Source organism: Podarcis filfolensis, assembly GCF_964270895.1.
Source record: "Podarcis filfolensis genome assembly, chromosome: 5".
In the NCBI taxonomy this organism is placed as follows: Eukaryota; Metazoa; Chordata; class Lepidosauria; order Squamata; family Lacertidae; genus Podarcis; species Podarcis filfolensis.
The window spans coordinates 98,459,924-98,485,250 of record NC_139608.1 but is presented as its reverse complement, the minus strand read 5'-3'; the positions used below and the strand labels follow the sequence as shown (position 1 = coordinate 98,485,250).

Genomic DNA, 25,327 nt, shown 5'->3' with positions numbered 1-25,327 from the left:
TCATTTTCCTCCGCAGGGACCCGCGGACCTAGTCCGACGAGCTGGGTGGCAGAGCAGCCTCGCACCCAGATTTTACCGTAACAATGGAAACGTTGTTTACCTTCCTGCTGCAATCGTACCTATTTACTCGCACTGGTATGCTTTCAAACTGCTAGGTTGTCAGGAGCTGGGACAAAGCAATGAGAGCTCACCCCATTGCATGGACTCGAACTGCTGACCTTCCACCGGCAAGCCCAAGAGACTCAGTGGTTTAGACCATAGTGCCAGCCACCCCCAGATGGTCAGAATACATATTGTACCAGTGTATTTCCAGACCCAATTCAAAGTCCTGGTGATTACCTTTAAATCCCTGAATGGTTTGGGCCTGGGTTACCTTACATTTTGCCTGCAGCTGTATCAACCTACGTGTACTCTATGATCTTGGAGGCCCCATTGAGATGTCTTCAAATGAAGATAAAAAGGTTGTTGGGCGCATGGAACAGGGCCATTTTGGCAGTGGCCCCAGAGTTATGGGATTCAGCCACACATTAGATAAGGCAAGCCCCATCCCTCCGTATTCTCAAATGGATCCCCCCACAAATACTTTATTATTTTCACTTATTTATATGAGAAACACGAAGCAACAATCAACATTCAGCAATTCCACCCAACCCCAGCAGAGGCAGCAGTTGACTACTTACAATTAACTTGTTCTATCAATGCTGGGGACGCGGGTGGCGCTGTGGGTAAAAGCCTCAGCGCCTAGGGCTTGCCGATCGAAAGGTCGGCGGTTCGAATCCCCGCGGCGGGGTGCGCTCCCGCTGCTCGGTCCCAGCGCCTGCCAACCTAGCAGTTCAAAAGCACCCCCGGGCGCAAGTAGATAAATAGGGACCGCTTGCTAGCGGGAAGGTAAACGGCATTTCCGTGTGCGGCTCTGGCTCGCCAGAGCAGCGATGTCACGCTGGCCACGTGACCCGGAAGTGTCTCCGGACAGCGCTGGCCCCCGGCCTCTTAAGCGAGATGGGCGCACAACCCCAGAGTCTGTCAAGACTGGCCCGTACGGGCAGGGGTACCTTTACCTTTACCTTTATCAATGCTGCACGTTGGGTCTTTTAAATTTTTTTTTAATGGCATATTTATTTCTGGTGTCATTCAGGCACTGGGTCAGGTGATATCCCTGGTCACATGACAAGGAAGGAGCAGAGATTTCTGAGAAGTGGGCCAGCACATCTCCAGCTTTCTTCCCTGCCTTGTTGACAGTAGTCAGCCTTTTATTTGCTCTGCAATACTTGGGCCTTTTTATTTCCTGATCTTATCTTTGTTCTAATTGACTTTAGCCTTATCTGCCGTCCTGATTATTCTGCCTGAGCTCCCTCACAGCCCTTCTCCTCACCCTCCAGAGTGGCCTTGCGCCTTCGCCCACCCACATTTAGTTTCCTTCTGTAGCTATTTTTTCCACTAAAACTTTATGAAATTACAAAGAACCTTTCTTCATTTTCTCCCTTTCCTTGCTGCTGCTGTCGGGTGGGAGGGAGCCTCAGAGTAGTCCTACTGCTTGCCTGCAGTTTCCCACCCAAAATGCTTGCTGTGTGGTTGGTGGCCTTGTGCCCTCGCTCCTGGCACAGGTGCATATATAGCCTTAGCCCTGCTGAAGGGCTATTTTATTGAGCTATTCCTCTTCTGTACACAGGAAGGACATCAGAGCAGGAGATGGTGGCAGCAACAGTACCTGAACCCTCTTCTGGGTCCAGGGAAAGCAGTGCAGGAGTCTAAGCATATAGACTGTGCTGCAGAGACATTGTGCTTGCAGAAAAAGGCAGGCTGTGCTGAGATAGAATCAAGAAGAGGGCAACCTGATAAAATCTACTCCTCTCCCTCAGCAAAAGGCTGCAGCGTCCTCTGAAGTGCCTGGGGCACAATTCCAAAAACTGGAGTGGGGGATTACTTCAGCCGTCAGAGGAATTATGTAGTGTTTTTCATTCTTCCTCCTCTGAGGAGGATGAATTTATGGGGTTTTAAGAAACAGCTTCTTAAAACCATCTTCCTGAGACCTTAGGGAACTGCTGCTGTTCAGGTACTATGATCAAGGGAGGAGATTTTTATTTTTATTTTGATGAGCTGGGAAACATGGATACTGGTTGCCCAGTGATGAGTAGAATTCTAGAATTCCCAGTCATTCACTCTATGGCAGTTGGGGCTATCAGGAGACAGTGGCTGCTTCTGGTCCAAGTTTTTTTTCTCATCCACAAGATGCACCTTCCATTATTCTTCACTCTCCTCTTCTTAGGCTGGGGTCGTTTTCAATATGCAGCAGCCATGACCCCTTATTTACTGCTACCTCCATTGCTGGTCACATGCTCTGACCAACAAAACTACATCCATCAGCTACAAGAGGACAAACGCCAGACTTCATGTCTGCAGGATGGGCATCCTGGGCATAATCATTTAACAGCTGTAAGATTTGTTTCAAAGACTGGGAAACAGCAGACAGTATTACCATCTGCTCACTGCTGCTGGCGCTGGAAGGTTGCTTTCATGTGTAAGATGATTCTTTGGTCAGGCCGGATAGTGCTGGGCCCTAAGTTAGCAAGAGGAGACATCCATCCATCCCGCTGCATCCTCATACAGTGTGCGTCACCTTCCTGCACAACACCTGCATGCCTTCACCGCAACCTGAGCATTGAAGTGTTTGGGCAGGATGTCCACCTCTTCCTGCTTTGGCCGCTCACACGTCCCATCCACGAGTGGCAGCTGGTGCAGCTGGGCTGGTGTGCACACCTCAAGGCTTCAAGTTGGCGTTATCACTACAGCAGTCGGCAGGGTCGTCTCCTCCCCACCAGCTGTCATCCAGATTCTGCACACTTAGCCCACTACCATAGTGGTGAACTGCACCACAATTGCAAATCCTTCTTCAGCTATCGCCTGACTGTGCATTACACGCACCAAGGGATATATATTTCGTCCCTCCACATTAAGCAGAGGCCCCAGATTAGACTTAGCCTCGATTTGCAGGTGGAACCCATTCTGCTACACATTTGCAGTACCCATTCCAAATTGCTCAGCATCTCTCATAAGAGCATCAGCCTCTCTTGGAGCCTCCTACCTGTCAACTCCCAAAAAATGGCCTACAGACTATGGGATGTTAAGGGTAGAAGGGTCTGGTCTACTTTCTACAATCCGTATGCTCTACAGAACAATTACACTGTTGTGCATATCCCACAGCATTCCAGGAAGAAAACAGTGGCCAGTATCTACTTTTGTGTAGATGAGGCGGCCTCTGGGGAGCTAGGTGGAGAACTTGGTTACTCTAATACCACCTTAAATCTAACATCAAAGAGTGAGCCCCGGGCGCACCTCACTCTCAACACACAGGAAATCAAGATGGGCACTTACATTTTTAGCCGCACACAGGGGCTTTACTATTTCGCCCAAGGAGGAAATGCTGCCAGTTCCTCTGGCAACCTCTCAAGCACTCACTACTTTTTCTATCAGCATCAGACTCTGTCTTATTTGATCGCAATAGAGTTTATCCAACTACGGTGGTACAAGTTCAGTGTACATCTATACCTTAACAGGAAAGGAGCCCTTCTGAGTTATTTTTCAAGGAAAGATATAGAGATTCACATTTTCAACAGTGGTCCTTCTTTTTTACAAAGTGTGGTCTATATTGTGTGGTTTATTCCAGTGCAACACCCTCTCTTGCAATTCAAGTGGGCCTTCAACTTAGAATATTTTGATTCAAGGAAAGAATACCTCTTTTGGAACAATACCTATGCTTACAGGGATCGTGTCAGAAATGCTGCCCAATTCATTCCTCATACAGTTTTACCTTTCAACCCTGCCCTGTATGCAGGGTATGTGGCCCAGGTAAACTGCACAAGAACTGGGAAGACTCAAGCTGCTTTGAAAGCTACAGTCCACACTTATGCTTCAAAGACTGTGGAATCCACAGTGACTTGCCTTCAAATGAGTTGTTTAATTAAGAAAGTGAAGATCCAGAAACCTCATCCTAAAAACTGTATCTTAAACCATATTAAAAGGGTACCATTTACTTTGTCTGCTGACACAGAGGTGAATTGTCCAGGTTCTAAACTACGAGACCTAACCTGGAAAATCTACAAAATCCCAGATGTGAACAGTACTCCAGACTGGTCAAAACCATTTAATGCACCTGGCATTGGAAGGAGAAATCTTCTCGTGTTAGAAGTTCCTGCATCTAGCTTAGATTATGGTTTGTACCTCTTTAATTTTACAGTGAAATTAATTGCAATGGATACTTTGGAGAGTGTGGAAGACTCTGATTCAGTGTTTGTAGCGATTGGACCAGGTAGTCTTGTGGCTGTCATTGCTGGAGGTGCTGTGCAGACAGTTGGTTTTTCTAGCCAGTGGACTCTGGATGGATCCGCTTCTTCTGATCCTGATGCAGCCCAACCCTTTGAAGGACTCACATTTACTTGGTACTGCACTAAACAAAAAATGGACTTTGCATCCATGATCTTAAGTGGAAATGGAAAATGTTACCCAGAACAAGTGGATTTGAAATGGACAGCTTCCTCTGACCCAGTTCAAACAGTTCTACCCAAAACGCTTCAGGAAAATGTTGTTTATTATTTTCTCCTGGTAGTTCAAAAAGGAAGCCGAACGGCTCAAGCTCAGCAAATGATACATGTGCGGTCTGACTCTGCACTGATGCTGAATATCACATGTATTGAAAATTGTGGTAGGTCAATAATACCAACAGAAAGATTTTGTCTTTCTGGTAAATGTCTAAATTGCAGAAAATCTAGCAGACCACTCTACCACTGGTCACTTTTCTCACCAAGTTCCACCGAAATACATTTTGACTGGGGCTCTAAGACTACAACTGGAAGATCAAGTCCATACTTATGTATACGTTCTTTGAGTTTTGTGAATATGAGAGAACAATCATATATGCTTGTTTTAAAAGTGAGCATGTGGAAAGGAGAGTCATCGGTCTATAGTTACTTATTTTTTGTAAACTTTCCACCAGTACCGGGAAAGTGTGTCCTTAGCCCTGCCATGGGAATGTCCTTCTTGACAAAATTCATTGTTCACTGTAGTGGGTTTAAAGATAAAAATTTGCCTCTTACATATAAAGTCAAAGCAGTATCAGATAAATGGACCTCTACTAGACTACATTCTCCAGACAACGGTATATTGGGGACAATTGTGTATTGTGGACATCAGCCTAAAACTCCACCAACTTTTTTACCCACTGGTGCTTTAACAGTATATGTTGAAATTTATGATGCACTTGGAGCATACTCCCAAATAACTTTACAGACAACAGTGAATAGTCCATTGAAAGGTAAGCAAAATGATGCCATAATAAATGAATTACATGATTTAACCCATGGACCCACAGCTCCAATAGCATCCTTTCTCAAAAGTGGAGACTATTTTAGGGCAGGTTATTTTGTCTACATGGTGGCTTCTACTTTAAATGATATTGAAACCTTGCAAAAATTTCATTCCTCTAAAACTGAACTGCGGGAAATCCTTCTAAATAGGTCTGCAGCTATCCCTACAATAGACGTAACAGGGACAAACCAAATGATCTCAAGTATTTCTCAGATAACACAGGAAACCACTGAAATAAATAGGAAATCGCAACTACTTGCCATCAGAAAACTCAAAGATTTAAGTGAAGAAGTGCATAGGCAGAGCAATGACAACCTAGGTTCTAAAGAAACAGAGGTTCTTTGCACTAGTATTTTTGCAGGGTTGTCCAATGTCCTGAAAGCTGCTCTGTTAGAACATAGAACTGTTCACAAAATTGGGGTTAAGGAAACCATCTCTGTCAGTGAGATTTTAGCGGACCTAATTTTACAAGGTAAAGTTCCTGGAGAGAGTGAAACTATTATGGAAGCCAATGGTTGGAGCATCACATTAAGAAAAGATGAAAAGTGGGATGTTATCAGTGCTTTCTCAAAGAGAAAAGACTGCAGGAACTGCTTTTATCCCAAAATGAGACTGGAGAACAATGAATTACCAGTGGATGCTGTGATCTCCACTGTTGTTTATGAGTTTGACAAGAATCCTTTTCCTTGGTTGCCAAATACAGATAACATTGGCACAATGGTGACTGGATTCAAGATGATAGGCACCAAATCTAATGGTGACATGCTTGGAATCATGCCTGATACAGCAGAAATTATAATGACCAGAAAAAATGAAGAAACTGTCATCTTTGAGTTGATGATGGGACATGGCAGCAAACTCCCTAAAACAACTGGAGAATTTAGTTTTGAAGTCTGTAAGAATTCCAAAGATATTTTCATTCAGATTATGCCAAAACTAAAGGTCACTTTCCAGGCATTTGTATACCTAGGTTTAAGGAACAGCAATCTTGCTGTAGCGGCTTTTAGTATTTTCCATAACAAACCTGCAATACCAAGGAGAAATAGCTCCAGTAATAATGGCTGTGCACTTCAGACTCCGTACATATTTTGTCTTTCCCAGACATTGCTCAGAACAATATTCCAAGGCAACAGTGCAAAACAATTGAACATATCCATTGTTTTAGAATCCGACCTTTCTGTAAGTCAGCTAGTTGGCATTGTGATTTTTACTGCCAACTGCTTACACATGGATGGAGTCCAAAGTCATTGGAAAGAAGACCTCTGCAGCCTTGGCCCTCAGACCAGTTGGCAAAAATTACATTGCATTTGCACAGGCAAAAAGCGTATTCCAAGGACTGCAAATTCTCAGCCAAGAAGAACCTACAGAGATAACATCAACTTTTTGGCTGGGGAAGTAACCGCATATCCCAGTCCAGTAGAAATGAAAAAGGTCCAGTTAACCCAAAACGACAAAAATCCTGTGACAATGTTGACGGTACTTTTCATTTTGATAGTATACATCTTCTTGGCTATTTGGACAATAAGAAAAGATAGGGCCGATTTGAAGAGCAGAGACCATGCCATAGTCTTGCCAGACAATGATCCTTTTGATCAAGTGTGCTACCTGGTCACAATATACACAGGCAGCCGTTTTGGAGCAGCAACCACAGCCAATGTTTTTATTCAGCTAATCGGCCAAAGTGCTGTCAGTGACGTACATTGCTTAAGACACCCCAAACACCCGACTTTTCTTCGAGGGGCCATTGATACTTTTCTCTTGACGAGTAAGAATGACCTCGGAGAAGTTTATTGCCTTCAAGTCTGGCACAATAATGCAGGTTCTTCCCCTGATTGGTTCTTGAGTAGAGTCAAAGTGGAAAACATATACTCCAAACAGTCTTGGGTGTTCATGTGCCGGAAATGGTTTGCTCTTGACAAGGCAGACGGCCTAATAGAGAGGACATTAGTTGTTACTCAGCCAGCAGCACCTTTAAACAAAATTGATTTCTTAATGATAAACATTGCCAATGACCTGGTGGATTGTCACTTATGGTTCTCGATCTTTGCTCCTGTCTGTTCAACTTCTTTGAACAGGCTTCAACGGCTTTCTTGTTGTTTAGCAATACTGTTGTGCATCCTGCTTATCAACGTTATGTTCTTCAACGCAGATGAGGATCGAAACATGTTTTCTGAAGAGTTACAATATTTGAGATCCATAATAATCGGAATCCAAAGTGCTTTCATTGCTTTTCCTTTGCAAATGATTGTAACAGCTTCCCTGAAATATTCTCAGAAGGAACCTTCACCACTGAATGCAATGGAGACCTACCCTCCAGAATACTCTGCTTTCATGTCTGGGGACTTTAGAAATTGGCAGGAGCGTCTGCAGAAGTGGTACCTTGTAGAAACTGGTTCAAACATCCCAGGACCTAATTTCCCAAGGAGGCCTTCCAGTGTCTCAGAATCATCCGAACTGGAACAATCAAAAAAGATAAAATGGCGACAGGGAGGAAAAAGTTGGACCAACTGCACAATTTCTGAGGGTGATGCAAATGTAATTGCAACAGAAGAGGACATAACCCAAGATTCTAAGCCCAATATCAATTCTAGTAATAATTATGTGAAGAATGATATGTATCCTCAGATAAAACCACCAAATATTCCCCACATGCTCTTTTATAGAAAGCCACAAATAGTGTTTTCATGGTGGAATCAATCTATTTTGTGGATGGTGGCCTTGGTCATATCTGCCGTGTCATCATTTTTTATCATATTTTATGGTCTGCACTATGACTATGAAACATCATTCGAGTGGCTAACTGCATCCACCATCTCTTTTTCTGCATGTGTATTTTTGCTTCAAACTCTGACCATAGGGATTTTTTCAGCCTTGGAGACACTTTATCCCAAATACTGTGAAAATGTTCCATGGTCAAGCAAAAACACCTTCTTAGAGATTAATCTGGAAGATGCAACTATGGATGCTGATGATATGCGAGAATTGCATTATGATCTCGTTAGAGCGAGAGGTACCAAGCACTACCAACCCCTGGAAGAGGATGAAATCACAATTTTTAAGAAAAAACAGAAGATTGAACAACAAGCTTTCATTTTCATAAAGGACATAATATGTCACTTTGTCTTTTTAATTCTTGTTTTAAACATTGCTTACTCAATGGAAAACACTGCTAGTTTTTACTACAACCAGGATATTCAAAACAAGTTCTCTCCGGAGCTTTCAAGTATCACTAAAATAGAGCACATTTACAGTTGGCTTAGCAATGTCTTTTTGCCTTTGATCCACAACAATAACAAACCATCCTATCTTTCAGATACCTGGTCCAAAATCCTTGGGTTACCCAGAATGCGGCAAGTTAGAGCAAAGAATACAATAAAAGAATGTTTCTATCCACATAGTTTTGTACATAAATTTGTGATTAGTACAAGCCATTGCCTTCATAAGTATGGCCATGACAGTGAAGAGCAAAGAAACCACTTTGGGTCTTGGGCAAACACAGCCAATAGGTCTGTTTTAAATAATTTTGCCAATTTTCCAGGCTTCACTTACCACTCCCTCACTGATCCTTGGCAATATAATTCATATGGAGAACTAAACACTTATGGAGCAGGAGGATACACTTTTAATTTTTATCCAGAAGAGCAACTGCATAACTCAACAAAAAGAATCAATGCTTTAAAAGGGAGCAGCTGGCTTGATGAAAATACCTGGGCACTGATAGTTGAGATGACAACTTTTAATCCAGATGTCGATTTATTTTGCAGTATCTCAGTTGTATTTGAGATTTCTAATTTAGGCCCTGTTAACACAAGCTTGATGATCCATTCATACACACTCCCCATTTTCAAGCAGCTAAGTGGTATGAAAAAGTTTGTCTATATAGCTGTTGGCTATATTCTTGTCTTTTACATCATCGATGAGTTTTCTGTGGTGGAGCAACAAAGGCTAAAATACATAAAAACTGTTTCAAATTTAATTAATTTTGGGATAAAGGGGGTGTGTCTCTTCTTCCTTTTGCAGCTTGCCTTCAAATTTAAATTGGCTTCTGCAATAACAGAATTGTTTTTACTTCACCCAGATGAATTTGTTCCGTTCCATAAAGTTTCCCATGTTGATCAAACATTGCGGATAACTCTGGGTTTCTTGGTCTTCCTCATAGTCTTGAAAACTCTCCGGTATTCCCGATTCTTTTACGATGTGCGCCTGGCTCAGCGATCTATTTTAGCAGCCCTTCCTGGCATCTGTTCTATGGCTTTAGTGGTGGCGGTGTACTTCTTTGTATACATGGCATTTGGTTACCTGGTATTTGGACAACACGAATGGAATTACAACACAATGACTCATTCTGCTCAGACAGTATTCTCTTACTGTGTTTCGGCTTTTAAAGACACTGCCTTTACATCCAATAGGATTCTGGGGGGTCTCTTTCTAGCTTCATTCATGATGGTGATGATCTGCGTTTTGATCAATTTATTTCAAGCTGTGATTATGTCTGCCTATGAGGACATGAAGCAACCCGTCTATGAAGAGCCTTCTGATGAAGCAGAGGTAGTAAATTTTCTGTTTCATAAGATTCGCAGGGTCTGGTTTTTTGTAACCTGCAGGTCAGCATCCCAAGCTGATGCAGAGCTTTTCAACAGAGTTCTGTTTGGGCATCCTGAGAGGAAAAGCACTCACCACCTGGGGCTCAAAGCCAGAAAAATAAACGGCAAAAAAATGGTTTATCTTGTCATTTGATTCTTAAGCTGGCTTTTTCAAAACTGAATGAAAACTGCACATTTAAAAAGACAGAAAGGAAGAAGTAAGGAAAAATGGATTGCTCCGAATATTAATCAGTGCTAATTCCCAATGAAACTGCTTTTCAGTGCCGCCCTCCACATCATCCCATTTATTCACAGAAGCTATTATGGAATGATTACACTTAATGAACTGCAAGCACTCCCATACCACTGGTCTGGATGAAGAACCAGTATCGGTGTAACCTCAGTTTCTTAAACCTCCACCCGTGCCTCCCTCAACCTCTCTTGTCAGGTGAGAAAACAAAGAGGGAGGGTGTTATAAAACTGCAGGAAAGGGTTGGGGAACAGGTCTTTGGTATATGTATCCTGCATTAAAAAACCCTGTTATTATTGTTGTTGTTGTTTCAAATAGAGATTTCATTTGGGTGACCTAATTTATCATCTCTTAATCTCTTAAAATACAGCAATATACAATGTTTGAGATGAGAGGGTGTGTGTGAAGTGTAATGAGTGCCTTTTTGCCAAAGAGGAAGACTGTAACCTTAATAGTAAAAGTGTCCTGTCATTTGCATGAGGCGTTTGTTTGCTTCACTATTTTATTTGTATGTCATTACTACTATTATTTTACAATTACTTTGTGGCATTATTAATATCAGGCTGGATCAATTGCAGAGCCATGAGGGGTAATAACATTCAGGAATGAAACACATTGCCCTTGATTTCATCTTTTGTACCCCATATGTTTGTGGGACTACTGTGCCATGCATGTGCTTATGCAGATGCAGCTGAGCATGCAGCTGAGCTATGGTGTGCACAGACTGTACAGTACTCATCTTGACAAATGCAGCATATATGCTACTGAATCTAGAGACCAGCCCACTAACTCATGGGTTATTAAAGATATTTCAGATGAACCCTATTGTGTAAGGCTACCCCAACCCCTGCTCATGGCACCCCTAGCAACTGTGTCTTCAGCATACATAAGAAGTAACACTACACATCTAGAGGGCTTCCTCTGAAGAGGTGTTCCTGACTGGGCCAGGACCATCACCACCAGCCTTTGCCATGGAGCAGCTCTGCATGTGTACATCAGTTTGCATGTGCTCCTGGGTGAGTGGGTGGCCAATCGGTGTGTCAGCAATGGGAGCAATGGGGTTAGCCCATGCAACCCTGCAGCTCCTTTGAACCTGGTTAGGGATACTTAGCAAACTGAAATGTGGCACATATGTGGTCCAATAAATATTGAACACTAAAAGTCTAGTATGAGACAGGACATAAAATGCTCTGCCTATGTTACTTCCACACTAGCTGAAATTCTGGCATTTGGTATAGACAGAGTGGGGGGGATCCATTCCTTTTACAGATGTAAAGGTGCTTTTGGATGGAAATCTGCTGATTTCTTTACCTTCTCATTCCACTTTTATCAGAATATCATTTAGTACAGCACCATTCCTCACAGATTTATACATTTTTACATCTATGGTATCCAGGCAACACCAATGCATGGTGCATAACTGAAAGTGCCTATTTTTTCCCTTCCTGCCTGCCCTTTCCCCATGCTTCCCATATGCTACACTTCATAGAGCATGTACAAAAATGACCAAGCTAGGAGTATTTTTTTGTAATTGTCTGGCCACGGAAAGCATCTGAGTGTACCATGGATTGTGCAATTGTTGTGCATAATTCTTGCTGCACTTGCACGTGTGTGTGCTTAAATAGGAGCTGGGCAGAACTTGGCCACCAGCAACAAGCCCAGCCGGGAATGTTTTACAGTGCTTCTCGTCTTTCCCTTGCCCAGTGTAGTGGACTGAGTGGGCAGTTTGAGGCTCCATGGCAAAGGGCAAAGGGCTTGCTTGACCCTTCCTTGCTGTCCCCCTTCCTACTGCCCCTTTCCTTTTACAAATTTAACACATCCCACCAGTGCCACAAGAGAATCACAACCAGTCAGACTTGGTTTCTGCAGGAAGGGGAGGAGGAACTACTGAGGAGGCAGCCCATTTCACCACAAGCACCTTGGATGCCTCACCTGTTTTGCAAACTTTACAAACGCCCCAGGACGTGCACACCAACAAAGAGTTGAGCAGCCAAATTCCAGGTTAGGCTTTTTAATGGTGCACAAGTCCTGCTCCACTGCTGCGAAGATGATAGATGATAGATAGATAGATAGATAGATAGATAGATAGATAGATAGATAGACAGACAGCTGGATAGCTGTGCCAAACCAGAGCTGAGGAAGCATGGCAGTAGAGCAGCTCTCCCAAGAAATGCCACAAAACACGTCAGACATCAACCGCCTCCCCAAATCAGATGGTTCCACTTTGAAACAGCTGCAGCTTTGAAGCTTTTGCACCTACGCCCCCCTTAACTGCACTAACTAGATCCCCTCCCCCGAGGAAGGGTGGGGGGAAATGGGATGCTGTTGACTCCAGCACAATGTTGTGTGGATGCCACCCCCAAAATTAGTGCCCTCCACCTCAGAGGCTTTGCAGTGGCCACCAGAAATGTTTCTGGAAATGAGAAAAAAACTTATGATAGGAGGGGAAACTATTAAGTTACATCATCACAGGTCTTAACAATAAGCCAAAGCAACAGAATACAGAATCCTGGCTAAAATTAATCAGTCAAGCCAAGTTTTCCTATCTGCAGATTTTATTGAAGAATTATTGTTTATCTTTACTGAAGAATTAGAGCTGAACCTTTACAAAATGATACCTCTTTAAAGTTTGCATTGAACTTACTGTTTCACACCTGCAGCTCCCCAATTCTCCAAGTGGTGTGGGCATTTCCAAGGGCAGCTGCTGCAAGGGTGTGTTTGTAATCAGAGTCAACATTGACAGTCAGCATCACTAACCACTTGCCAAGACCCACACCTCAGCTGAGGGCCCACTGCCAACTCTTAGAGCTCCCGGGCCCTCCTGCTCCCGCTGCCTGCACACGCCTACCCACCCTCTCCAAGCAAGCCAGCTCTGAGAGGAGCAAGGAAAAGAAGCAGCAACCTCTCTTCCTCTCGAGAGAGACGTTGCCAATGAGCCTGCAGGGAAGACCTAGTCAGGCATTCTAGTTCAGGGCCAGCCCAAGACATTCTGGCACCCGAGGCAAACCAGAAAATGGCACCACCCCCACCTGCCAGGGAATTAGAGGCTGAGTGAAGATCAGGAACAAGGGGGAATGAAGACCCACATCGAGAACAAGGCGAAAATCTCTGTGCATTTAGTGTCAATGAAAATCACTCAATGCAAAATAATAATAATAATAATAATAATAATAATAATAATAATAATAATAAAATAAAACCACCCCATGTCAAAGAGAAAAACAACTACCAGACTTTTAGAAGACATCCGAAGGCAGCCCTGTTTAGGGAAGCTTTTAATGTTTAATAGGTTATTGTATTTTAATATTCTGTTGGAAGCCGCCCAGAGTGGCTGGGGAATCCCAGCCAGATGGGTGGGGTATAAATAATAAATTATTTATTATTATTATTATTATTATTATTATTATTATTATTATTATTATATGTGAAATTTGATGAAAATGTATTTAATTCCCCCCCCCCCGGCGTAGCTGGTTTATTTTATACCTGTGGAGGAACTAGAACTACACTGGTTTTTATCACCTGCGTGATTTAGTTTAGACTCGTGCCTTGGAGGGGGGGACACATGGCCCTTGGGGTCCTTTCTACACTTCTATGATTTACTTGGAGCCTAGACCTGTCCCTTTCGGCGGGATTTAATTCCAAGTATTTTTATTGCTTGCAGACTTCACTTCCGCTGGTCCTCTTTATAGGTTTGCTCGGAAATGAAGTCATGTAAGTGGGACTTGCGTCCGAGTTAGCGAACTATCTCAGAACTGGAAGACGTCAAGTCAAGCCGCTGCAAGGTTTCTGCTTCCCCGAAGGGAGCCTTTCTCTCCCGCTCCTTTGAAAGGAGGCGCCGGGCAGGAGCAGAGGAAGAGGAAGCGGCTGCAGAGCTGGGAGCCCCAAAGAGAGGAGAGCAGCGCGACGCCGCGGGCCTCCGGAGTCATTTTTTGCAGGCGCTTCTGACTCGAAGCTGACGTTGCAATGACCATTAGCTAAAGCCACGCCTTCTCTTTCTGCTGTCCGCTGCCTGGTCCTGTCCGCTGCTTCCTCGGAAGTAAAGGTCTTTTGTTTGCAGCAGCGCTCGGGTCCGAGCAAAGAGCTGCCCTCTCCAAGTGGGGCCTCCTCGGCGGACCTTAGGAAGCGGCCCCTTCGGCCAGGGAGCGCCCGGCGTAAGTGACACTTCGGTCTCGACTGCTCTAGGGCAGAATCGGGGCCCGCCTTGCTGCAGGGAGCGCGCCAGGTGGGGAAGAAGTTTGGCGAGCGAGCGGGGAGAGTCCGGCCCTCCGCGCTCGGCCCTCGGAGGCGCGTCTCCCTCTTGCACGCGGAGCTGCACGTTGCACAAGTGTCTCTTCCTTCCCGCCGTAGTTTCAGCATGCGCCCCCCCATCCAATTTGAAACCACACCGGCCCCCGCTTCACTTTGCCAGTGTGTTGGCAGTTTGATTGCTGCCAGGTCTACGAAAAACAGATGTGGAGATAGACGTGTCCTTGTCAATAATGGAATTACAACTAGAATGTAATGGCCGGCTTTGTGAGTTTTCTCACGGGGGGGGGGCGGGGCGGGAGGTGCACCGGGAAGTTCTGTTCCTGCCCTCTAGAGGGCAACGGTGCTCACACCTTCGCAGGGCATCCTCTGGCATTCATGGTTCTCTTACTGGGGCGGAGTGGGATTCTTGAAGGAGCTCCTGACCTTGAGTGCAGGGGCTGCCAAACTTTGTGGACCAAGAGGCACATAGTGAAGTTTGAGAAAATGCTGTGGGTACCGCAAACTGGCTGCTATTTGGGGTTTGTGGCATAACAAAATTAGAAGAGGGTCATTTGCTGTTGCTCTTCACACCCAGACAGCGTCAGGTGGTAAGTCTGCAAAGTCCTGCTGGAACCATACCTCTTCCTCTCTCCCTCCCATTCACAGATCACAAATTCATGCTCTTGGTCTTTCTCACCTGCCTGCACCTCTCCATCTCTCTTTCTGACGCAGAGCACACATTCAGAGAAGAAGGAAGTGCCTGCTGTCGGCTCCACAAATGCTGGTGGGTTACAACCAGCTGAGCATATGGGATTTTCCCTGTCGCTTCTCCCTCAGCTAGTAATACAACACCCCTTTTAAAAAATAAATATCTGATACCTTCATTTTACATTTGCAAATCGAGTTACTTAATATAATTACCAATAAATGAAAAAATGATGATGAGCACCCCAACTCCAAATATTTACAGGCCCCGATCTTATTCATTCACATAGTAGTCCACATATTTCCCCCCCTCATTGACTAAGAGTTGATAAAATAGCTGACTTCCATGTTTTGCCGTTGATGTGCATGCTATGGTTAGCATATATGCAGCTAATACAATGTTTGTGCTCTTCTAACTTCTTATTTTATTGCTCTCTAACAACATGATTTGAGGGTTTTGTTGCATCCCATTTCCTACTTTCTAATACCTTGGAGACCCCTTTAATCATGTCTGAATGGAGGTGAGGAGGCAGTTTACACCTTCAGGGGTAGATGGGGGCAGCTTGATCCTGAGAACACTCTGCTACCCAAAGCTGTAAATATGCTAATTGGTCCTCCTTGGCATTTAAATAACCACGTGTGCGAACTCCCTGCAGCGGAGGAAGGCCACAAGTGCCAGTATGAATTTAATCTGGTAAAATTAAATAAAGGGTATGGAAGGCCTCCCAGACATATACCCAAGATTCAGTTCAGGCTTGTCTGTGCAAAGTACATCTGTTTGTGCTACCTTAATATGCAGAACAATTCGCTGATAAAGAGCAGCTGTGGAGAATTAAAAGCCACATAAAAATAGTCACTCTTAAAGGCTTGCATAAGAAGTTGAGAAGCAAGTAAAACACGACACCTGCCCACCTTACTTCGCTGTTCTCTTTGGATTTCTAAGAGAGCTTCTGGAAGGAACCTCCATCCTTACTGGCTCCCAGCTCACACATCACACGCCTGAAGATTCCCTCCCAGCAGTGCACATGTGTTATGTGGGCACGACATGCATTGGCCTCTATGCCCTTAGGCTTGATTTGTGTGACTATCCTCCCCTCCCCCCACAACACTTTTGAGGGTGAAGGACATTGGCCCAGCATGTTCAAGCATCGTATCCCAGTGCTCCCACCCTGTGGAAATCACAGCCCTCAGTTGGCTGAGCATATAAACTGGGCGCATGGTGGTGAATAGCATGTCTTGTAGTGCAAATAGTTGTATGATAATGACAGTCTAATCTCCTACTGGTTCAACATCATGCTATCTTCTCAGTGAAATCTCATTATACTCTACACCAATCATGGTTAACTCGTTTAAGGTGGAGCCACCTAGACGGTCAGAGCAGTTGCACAACACAGCCCGGTTGCGACTAAATGCTCCACCTCCATTTCTCTTTAATTAAACAACAACAACACCAATCCCTGCTATACATTCAAAATTAGAACATCAGAAGGAGATTTCTGACCTATTTCCCAGGTACACTAAGTTTGTAAGTGCTGAGAGTTTTGGTGCATAGTTAATACAGTGGTATCTTGGTTTACAAACTTAATCTGTTCCGGAAGTCCGTTCTTAAACCGAAACTGTTCTTAAACTGAGGCGCACTTTCCCTAATGAGGCTTCCCACCACCGATCCCCTTCCACCGTTCGGATTCCGTTCTTAGACCGAGGTAAAGTTCGCAAACCGGGACACAATTTCCAGTTTTGTGGAGTTCGTAAACCGAATAGTTCATAAGCAGGGCTATTCTTAAACTGAGGTACCGCTGTATTTAGTCCCCAGTTCAAATTACTCCTTAGCCTTAGCACTCATGTATCCTGCACATGCCTACAAACTGCAATATGGAGATACTCTCATCTACAAGATTGTAGTAATGAATAAGCTAAAACATGTAACCTGATCCCCATGCGCTCCTGTAACTAGTCAGTCATTCTTCTTCCTCTTTCTCCCGGCCTCCTTTCCTCTGCTGTCTCTTCTGTACCTGTTGGGGAAGAGACCTTTCCTCCTTGCTCTTTGTAAAAGGTGGCATGTGCTTTGAACACTCAAAAGTACTAGGTTTGTCTTATCCCCAGCTGCTAATCCCAGAATATTTGGTGACATGAGTTCCACACATTTTCAGAGTAAGCAAATAATAACTCCCATCTTAATTCCACACTGGCTGCTTTGAGATGTTATGAAATGGCTGACTGTTTTGAGCAGATGAGAAGATCCCTATTTAAATCAAAAGCCCACCTCGCCCCACCTTCTGTTCCCTGTATGGGGGCCAGCCAGATGCAAGGCCTCACTGTTTGCATTCTGCCTCTGACACTGGAGGTAATTAAGACCCCTCCCCCTCCCTGGGTGTGTAAGAACATGGGGTGCTGCTAATGCAAGTCTAGCCTTCAGTTTCAGGTGCAGCACATGTGGACCACTCTGGACAGTCCTGGACTAGCTGAGTGGCTCCACGTACAAATCCATCTGTTGGGGCATTTGGTCGGCAGCATTCCCAGATGAAGTGCAGCAAGGAGTCCCAGTGCTGTGGCACTTTTGAGTGTGAGTTGTGTGGATTAACTGCCCCGTACAGCTACTACGGACAGAAACCTCCAAATGCTGCCTGTGTTACGTAAGTACATCTCTTACCACTTACTCCCTGTGCTGTCCACCAATGATAGTATCTCCACTATGCCATGTAGCCGAGGGCCACTGGCTAGCCCAGAGGTGGGAATTTCAGCCACCTGGTCTCTTTTTGCAGGGATTTGCAGAGCAGCCATGATGGGTGGTCCCCAGCTTCCCTTCCCTTCCTTTGCTGCTTTCTCCTTGCTACACCCCAAGCAGATTTTCCTATGAAATTGGGAAAAGTAACAGTTTCTGTGTGTAAGCACCTCCCCACACCTGTGTCTTCTGAAAACTGGGTCTGCACCTGCACAGAGAAGGGGAGTCCCAGTCATGTGTTTTTTTGCCAAATGTGTAGCTAGGACCAAAATATTTGAGGAGTCTTGCTTTCAAAAAAGTACAAAGAGCCTTATGGCACCTTCAAGCTGAACTGATGTCGGGCCTCTTCCCACATAAAGTATGAATGTGGCAAGCAGGCATCCAAGAACAACTGGTTCTTATAAGTTCACTTCTCAAGAGGTCCAGAAATTATACTTGGTGAGGGTCTCAAGAATTCCCTGCTAGAAATCTTGAGCTCTGCTCACTGTTTCCTGAGAACTGAGAATGAAAGTTCCAGAGTGTGACCTATAGCTATGGCCTTACTGCAAAGTGATGCCCTCCAGATGTTTTCGGCTACAATTTCCAGTGGCCACAGTCAGCATTGGCCATGCTGGCCTGTGCTGAAGGGAGTTGTCGTCAAAACATCTGGAGGGCACCAGGTTGCAGAATCCTGCATTATGGATTCAAGAATGGCTTGCTAATAAGACAGCGGAAACTGCGGCCATCTAACATGGGGCACAGTTTTATTGAGAGCTTGATATTTAATGGGGACCATGTTTCTATCCCTTACTTTTTGCAGGGAGTGGGGAGAAGGATCATTTTCAATTTACCTGTCAGTGATAAACAAAACTGTTCCTTTGCCTCACAGTGACCCTTCACTGTTTTTCAGCTGCATTCAAGAGTCCCCTAGTTTCATGATGAGAAAATCTATTTTGGTCCCTGGAGCATTCAGCATCTGGTGTCTGCCAAAGGCAGGAAGGGTCGGGGCCAGGAGCAAGTTGTTCTGTGCCCTTTTGGAGTGTGAGAATTGTCCTTTGGAAACAGCAGGTTAATTCCAGAGAGCGCACAAAACGGTGGCCGTCTCTGGCAGATCCCTTCTCTTGTCTTGCCCCTCAGCTGCTCACTCCTGCTTGCCTGCGACTTGGCTCATGCACGGGAGTTGGTTGCTGAACGCCGGAAAGAAAGCAACTCCTGACATCCCCACTGTTGTGATCCTTGCTGGGAGGGGGTGTGGCGCTCTAGAGCCTTCGCCTTTGTCTTGAGAAAGTCAGCTGAAGAGGGGAGCTTAGGGAAGGATTCAGCTAAAGCTTCCATTCCTGTTCACTTTTGAGGGAGGTCTGGTATGCTGCTTCCCACAGTGGTGAATGGAAAGCCTGTGAGAAGGGTATCATGCCTCTCCTCTGAAAATGGCTCTGCCCTGACTCAGTGCCATTAGCCCTTCAGCCCTTTACTCAGTACAGATATAATCCCTGTTGAGTATTAGCCACTGACCTGGTCCTTACGATTGGATATGGGAATGTGAGTTGCTCCTTGCCAGTGCTATCTCTTTAAAATGTGGAATGATTCTTTCCCAGCCTTCTGGAGGAATCCTACGTCATGAAGGATCCATTCACCTCTGACAAGGACAAATTCCTCATACTTGGATCTCAGTGCAGTTTGTGTTGCAAGCATGTGTGTGTTGGCACAGTAAGTAGCACGTGATGCCTGCTGCCTTTATATCTCTGATGTTAGTTCCATAGGCTGTGACCTAGAGGCTGAAAATCAAGCCAAGTGGAACATAACCTTTTTTCCACCCTTGCTTTGCCATTACCTTTTATATACTACAGTTCAAAATACAGTTCCATAATTCAGTTTTTTTTAATGGCCCTCTGAAGGATCAACACCTTAAGTGCTCCTTTTCGCTGGTCATTCTCTTATCAATAGTTCAGGGTCATTCTGTTCCCAGGCCTTCTGTGAATCTCCTGCCAGGCTCAACAGAAAGTCTCCACCAGCAGGTGAACAATTGGCCATCTCATACTTGCTCTTCCGCTGCTTGAATGTTCATAAATATGCTATGGAACCACAGGACCTTAACTACTGGGTGGGTGTGTTTGTGATCTCAGGACAGTTGGTGCCAGTCACACTGCCCAGTGTGAGCCTGTTATTTACATTGCTCACCATAGCAACATGCCATACCTAATGCCTGGATTATTTGACCATGAAGGGACCATATTGGTTTTATGCCATTTTCATTTTTGTGACTTCCTCCAAAGAATCCTAAAAATTGGATTTTGCTGACGCATTGAGAGTGTCCCTTGAGGAGCCCCTAGCACTTCTCCCCTAGGCTGTGTTTCTAGAGTTTTGGGGGGCAACAAGAATTCTGCCATTTATTTTCATTTGCACAGGACATAGCAAACCACACAGTCCTTTTGGGAGACTGTTTCTTAGCTTTTGAGCTTTGTTTGGCTTCTCTTGTGATGAAGATTTGTGGGTTGCTTTGGTGTTGCAAGCTTCTCTGGATGTTATCTCCTGTAGCCACAATGCTACACGTTGCGTCACGACAGGCAGCCCTTACTTGAAGGAGTTGTGGATATAAGGAACCATTATGAGGCGTTGCAGGAAAAACGGATTTTCCCAAGTTGTGCAACTTGAGGAACTGTTTCATCACATCTGCTACATGCTAAATGTTTCCCTTCCAACTGTAAGATTCTCTGAAAAACATAATCCATAACCCATTTCTTTCCCTGCTTCCAGTTCTCTAAAATGATATTGAGCTAAGGATTCCAGATTTGTTCAAAGCAAGTCTGATAGGAATCAGTTTTGGCCTCCTCCTGGAACAGATCTTACACCCTTCATTGGCCTATAGCAAAATATATTTATTTAGGCTCGTTATATAGACCTTGCACAAGTTGTAATTGACCAGGGAGCCCCATGCAGTCAGGCCAAGGCTCCATTAATGTTGGCCATAGGTCAACCTTCTGCACTCTGATGCCCTGCATATGTTGAACTCCCACCAGCCCCATTCAACCTGGTCAAGAGTCAGGGGTGATGGGAGTGGTAGTTCCAAATGGCTAGAGAGCGTGAGGTAAGCTTCCATAAGGGCTGCAGTGAAGATGGTGAGCAGGGCTTGAAAGCAAGAAGAGTGTTGCTGTGTTGTTTGCCCACAGCTTTTGGTATTCAGCTTTTCATTGCCTCTGGCCTTGGAGCTTCCATTTAGCCATTGAGAGACCATGGATTTGCAGATTTTTTTAAATTAAAAAGCAATCCTGTGCACATTTACCTGGGAGAAAGCTCTACTGGACATAGTGGGACTTCTGAGAAAACATGAACAGGGTTGGACTGCATGGCCAGTGACCATTACCATGTCTTCTGACCACGATTTCCTTAAGTGGAGGAGGATTGTGGACATCTTAATTCACCTGCTGGATTAAAGAGACCTTTGATCTTATATTTCGCTTCATTAATTAGTCACCCTCAATCCAGCTGCAACCGAGCTACTGCCCCATTGGGTGTGGGCCCAGCAGTGTATTGCACTTGCTGAAAATTGGTGTAGTAAAATGTAATAAACAAACAGAGGCTGGTTGTGAGGAACATTTAAAAGAGTTCATACAAGCAGGTGGAGCGCAAGCCACCCCAGATGGCAAGACCGGCTGTTAAATTTTAAGAAGTGGCTGGATCTGTATGTATCTTAATTGCTGAGCACAAGGGGGGTTCAGGAGCAGGAGGCGCGACTGGAGCAGTTCAGCAGCATCCTCAAGTCCTTTGAGTTTCAGGTGCCACTGAAGCTAAGAAATGAGTTAGTCACAATTACGCCTCATTAAAAGCACTTGGACTAACCTTTTGGCTGGATTGGGGCCATACATAAGAGTAGATGTAATGTGTTAAGTTTGGTGAGTTTAGGAATTTCTCTGTTCTTTTTCAGGACTGTAGCCTTTTCTACGCAAAAAGATTCTGCCTCCCCTGTCTTAAGTTACACTTAAATGAGTTTCCAGTGGAAATAAGGCAAGATTTGGAAAAGAAAACTCATTCTCAACACCAATCTTCAAAAAAGGGAGATTCCAAGACTTCAAAGAAAAACTAGGTTGTTTTTGGCCCAAGTGTGTTTTTTGTAACAAATATAAAGCTGTGTCTGATGAATCTCTTCTAGAACAGTTTTTATAAGATAGTTCAGATGGAGGATTTACTTTTCGCACGGAGGCTGCAATGCAGTGTGTCAGCCTGGTGCCCAACAGGTGCTTTGGACTAGAGCATCCCTCAGCCCCAGGCAGCACAGCCGTGGCAGAAAGCCCCAGTGAACAAAGTGCAGCTTACTTCTGACTAAACAATAGGCATGCCCTGAACACGTTTCCACTGCAGGTAAGGAAACAAGCCTGAGCAACATCAGGCAGAGCTGTTTTCCTGTTTAGACTTGTTGATTGATTAAACAGGAAAGTTTTATCACCAGATTAGAAGAATAATGAACTGTGATTACCATACATATAACTAACGAGCATTTATGACTGTTCTATCACCTCTCTGCATATTTTATTAAAAACTTACCACCTGGGGCAATGAAGGGTCGTCATGACTTTCAACATGACTCCAACTTCTCTGTGCCATCACCACATTTTAACTGTACCTCAGAATTTTTCCAGCTGCTAAAATCTTATAATTATGCCAGGGGATGTTATCAGTAGTTAAATCCTCCAGCTCAACAATGAAAATTGTGTTGGTTAAATCAAACACCCAAGGCAGCTCATTTGCTACCCCTTTATGTCAACCATTGTCATAGCCAGTAGCCAGTAGGTATGCTGGAGAAGGGCTGGTTAAAAACATAAGAAATAAAACTACCAAGATCCTGCCGCATTCAGTGTGGTTCTGGTAGAGCAACAATTCAGCAGTCCATATCTATCAGCCGATGACTATGGAAGCCTGCATAGAAATAACTACACTTAAAGGATCAAGCCCATTCCTAAGGCTCTGTAGGAGCTGCAGTTGCACAGGAACTCCCATAAAGTACAGAACAGGATACAGAGTACACCATTCTTCATTTTGCTTGCTATGTTAAAAGGAAGACTTCACCCTCTTTCAGTTGCAAATACAGACCTGCAGTTGGAGACATTGCTTCTGAAAGCTGGGCAGTGAAGCAAAGGAAGAGTCCCAGTGATTTGGGAGGATCTTCAGTGCCTTTGCTCTTCTCCACAACTGGTAAAACCAGAATGATGCAAGAAAGGATAAAATGAATAATAACATTAGGGGGAAGCAAAGCCATGCAAATTATGTGGACTGCAGAAGTCTGCTTGTGTTGGAGCTGTATTTTAATAACCATTGCATGACCAGTCTTATCTCTCCTTAGCACACACAGCCTATCCAAACACATCAACAGACAATAGCTTGAATGACCTTCCTCTCCGTCTATCTTAAATCTCTTGGCTATTGGATATTAAGCTACATTTTAAGGGTGTTTCATAGATAAATATTGCATAGGTGCAATGAATTTAAGTGATGTAGTAGAGCACCACATAGGGGTTTCATACTATAAAGGTTTTGCTGAGAAATTGCAAATGGGTCATTGACAACAGGTGGTGGTGTTTCTACACTTACCCCAGAAAAGAGAACACTAAATTAAATGGGGAAAATGTGGGCTGGCATTTTGATTACCATGATGTCATATGGATGCAGCAAAAAACCTTGCGTTTGAGAGCACAGATCCCACAACACACACATACCTGGAGGCATCCTAAAGGTGCAATCCTAAAAAAACCAAAAACCTGGGAGGTGAGCCCTCTTGAAAACAAAGGGACATATCTCTAAGTAACGTGCATATAATTTTGCTACTGTGTTAAATGTCACCACCAGAGGGTAGCAAATAAGTCATGATATTGTAGGATTGTTTTTAAAAAATGCACTCTATATTTATGACTGGCTAACAACAACACTATATGTTATTTTAGCAAAGTGTAACTTTCAGGGGTTGACTTGGCAAATGTTGACTTTCAGAATATGTCCCAATCCCAAGACTGAATAACTTGCTTAGTGTCAAACAGGTCACTCATTACAAGCTTTCCTTAACAAGCACATGTTTTACTACAATCTTCAGAAGTCTCAAATGAATTGGGGGAATAATGAGCAAAGGGATCAAACATCCTAAATTAGGCTACCAAGAAAGATCAAATACAAAATTCCAATAATACATCTAATTGTAAAGAAACTTTAAAAAAATAAAATAAAATGCAAAACTATTGAATTTTAGAGAAACTAAATTCTCTTTAGTATCTCCTGTTCACATCAGTGGGACTTCTGCAGGAAATTTTCAAGATTGTGGCCTGACATCTTAGTTCAATATTTGCTGAACACATAGCCTGTCTTCTATATAATGGAGCCACAAATTCTAGTCACACAAAAGTTCAGCAGCCTACGTGACAAGTACTGTGTAAGCCTTGAACTTTAAGCAGTAGCATATGATAGAAATATGCATTTTAGAGTAGAAGGTGCAATTTAAGTGATTTCTGCTATAGATTTAATCTTTGTACTACAAGCAAGTAAAGTGGAACTTACAAAAGGTCATAGTATGAAGTGCTTCTTTTCAGGATACTTCTCTCTGTTCCTCCACCTGTTTTCCACTCCTCCAACATTCAGCCAATATTGCATCCACATCAAACACTTCAGGTCTTCAGTGTGATGGCTTTTGTTCCTAAATGTTTCGTACTTTTGCAACCGTGCTGGTCCCTCTTGTGTGCAGCTGGTGACATTTTGACTTCAGAGACCAGTGATCACCTCTTTAACATCAGAAATAGAGGAAATAATAGTGATTGAGCATCTACTGCATGCATCGAAGGTGTATCCACACAAGGCCTTTAAGGGAGACCAGCCATGCCCTCTTCACTTAGCATCGCCTATCCTGTTTCCCAAGGCTGCGTCTGTCTTTGAGAAATGTAGATGAGGAACACAATCCCTAAAGTTATAGATGCCCTTAGCTCTACTGTTTCAAGCTTTAAGAGGTGTGGTTTGGATGTGAGCAGGTGACCCTTTCACAGCTCGTCACACATTCAATATAGCCTTTGTGGCAGGCAGCATTTTATCACCTTTAATTTTAAAAGTTGCTCTTTCGTGTAGCACTGGAGTGCTTTGCTATATTAAAAATTTTCTGCAACCTGCCTTTTTACACCTGTCTTGCCCCACCCTCCAGCCCTAGGGGTCTTCATGGGGGAGCTGTTTCTCCCCTCACAGTTCTTCCTCTGGAGACTCTCTTTGCCATGGGGGGGGCCTGGTTTCACCTGTGCTGCCCCACCTGCAGCCTGAGGAACCTTCAGAAGGGAGTTGCTGCCACAGGCATTATTTGTAAGGGTATTTTAATGCACTGAAAGATTATGAGTCATGGGGGTGTGGAGTGTGCCTGAACTTAACCCTGCTTTGTTTCTTGGCTCCTGTTGTTATGAATACTCTTTTATAGCTCATAAATGCAGTATTGATTTGTTAATCAAATAGGACAAATAAATATTTTCTAGTTTTACAAAA

The 25,327-nt window shown here is 44.0% G+C and overlaps 2 protein-coding genes across 11 annotated transcripts in view; one reads left to right on the top strand and one right to left on the bottom strand.

Moving 5' to 3' along the window:
• Positions 1-21,741, bottom strand: part of TTC38 (tetratricopeptide repeat domain 38) — a 79,418-nt gene extending 57,677 nt beyond the window's left edge. The window contains exon 1 of one of the 3 annotated variants that reach the window (XM_083615687.1): positions 21,111-21,741. In XM_083615687.1, the coding sequence (XP_083471813.1) occupies positions 21,111-21,239 (129 nt within the window). In that variant the 5' untranslated portion in view covers positions 21,240-21,741. Of the gene's footprint in view, positions 1-12,838; positions 12,947-21,110 lie in introns of those variants that run through there. The other 2 variants (XM_083615689.1, XM_083615688.1) reach the window with 2 other exon arrangements.
• On the top strand, positions 1,511-25,327 carry LOC310763386 (cysteine-rich DPF motif domain-containing protein 1-like). 8 transcript variants are annotated; one of them, XM_083615384.1, is made up of 4 exons: positions 13,933-14,348; positions 17,546-17,762; positions 19,426-19,537; positions 21,753-25,327. In XM_083615384.1, exons 2-4 carry the CDS (start codon positions 17,650-17,652, stop codon positions 21,909-21,911), a joined length of 384 nt encoding a protein of 127 aa, XP_083471510.1. In that variant the 5' UTR covers positions 13,933-14,348; positions 17,546-17,649; the 3' UTR covers positions 21,912-25,327. The 8 variants fall into 8 exon arrangements, 4 of the variants coding, with proteins under 4 accessions (XP_083471507.1, XP_083471510.1, XP_083471509.1 ...); XM_083615383.1 differs by having other exon boundaries at positions 14,293-14,341; XR_014548609.1 differs by lacking the exons at positions 13,933-14,348; positions 19,426-19,537; positions 21,753-25,327 and adding exons at positions 1,532-10,392; positions 17,892-18,807.

Coding starts and splice junctions, on each gene's coding strand:
- LOC310763386 (XM_083615381.1), top strand. CDS start 2,059: ATGATCAAGGGAGGAGATTTTTATTTTTATTTTGATGAGCTGGGAAAC.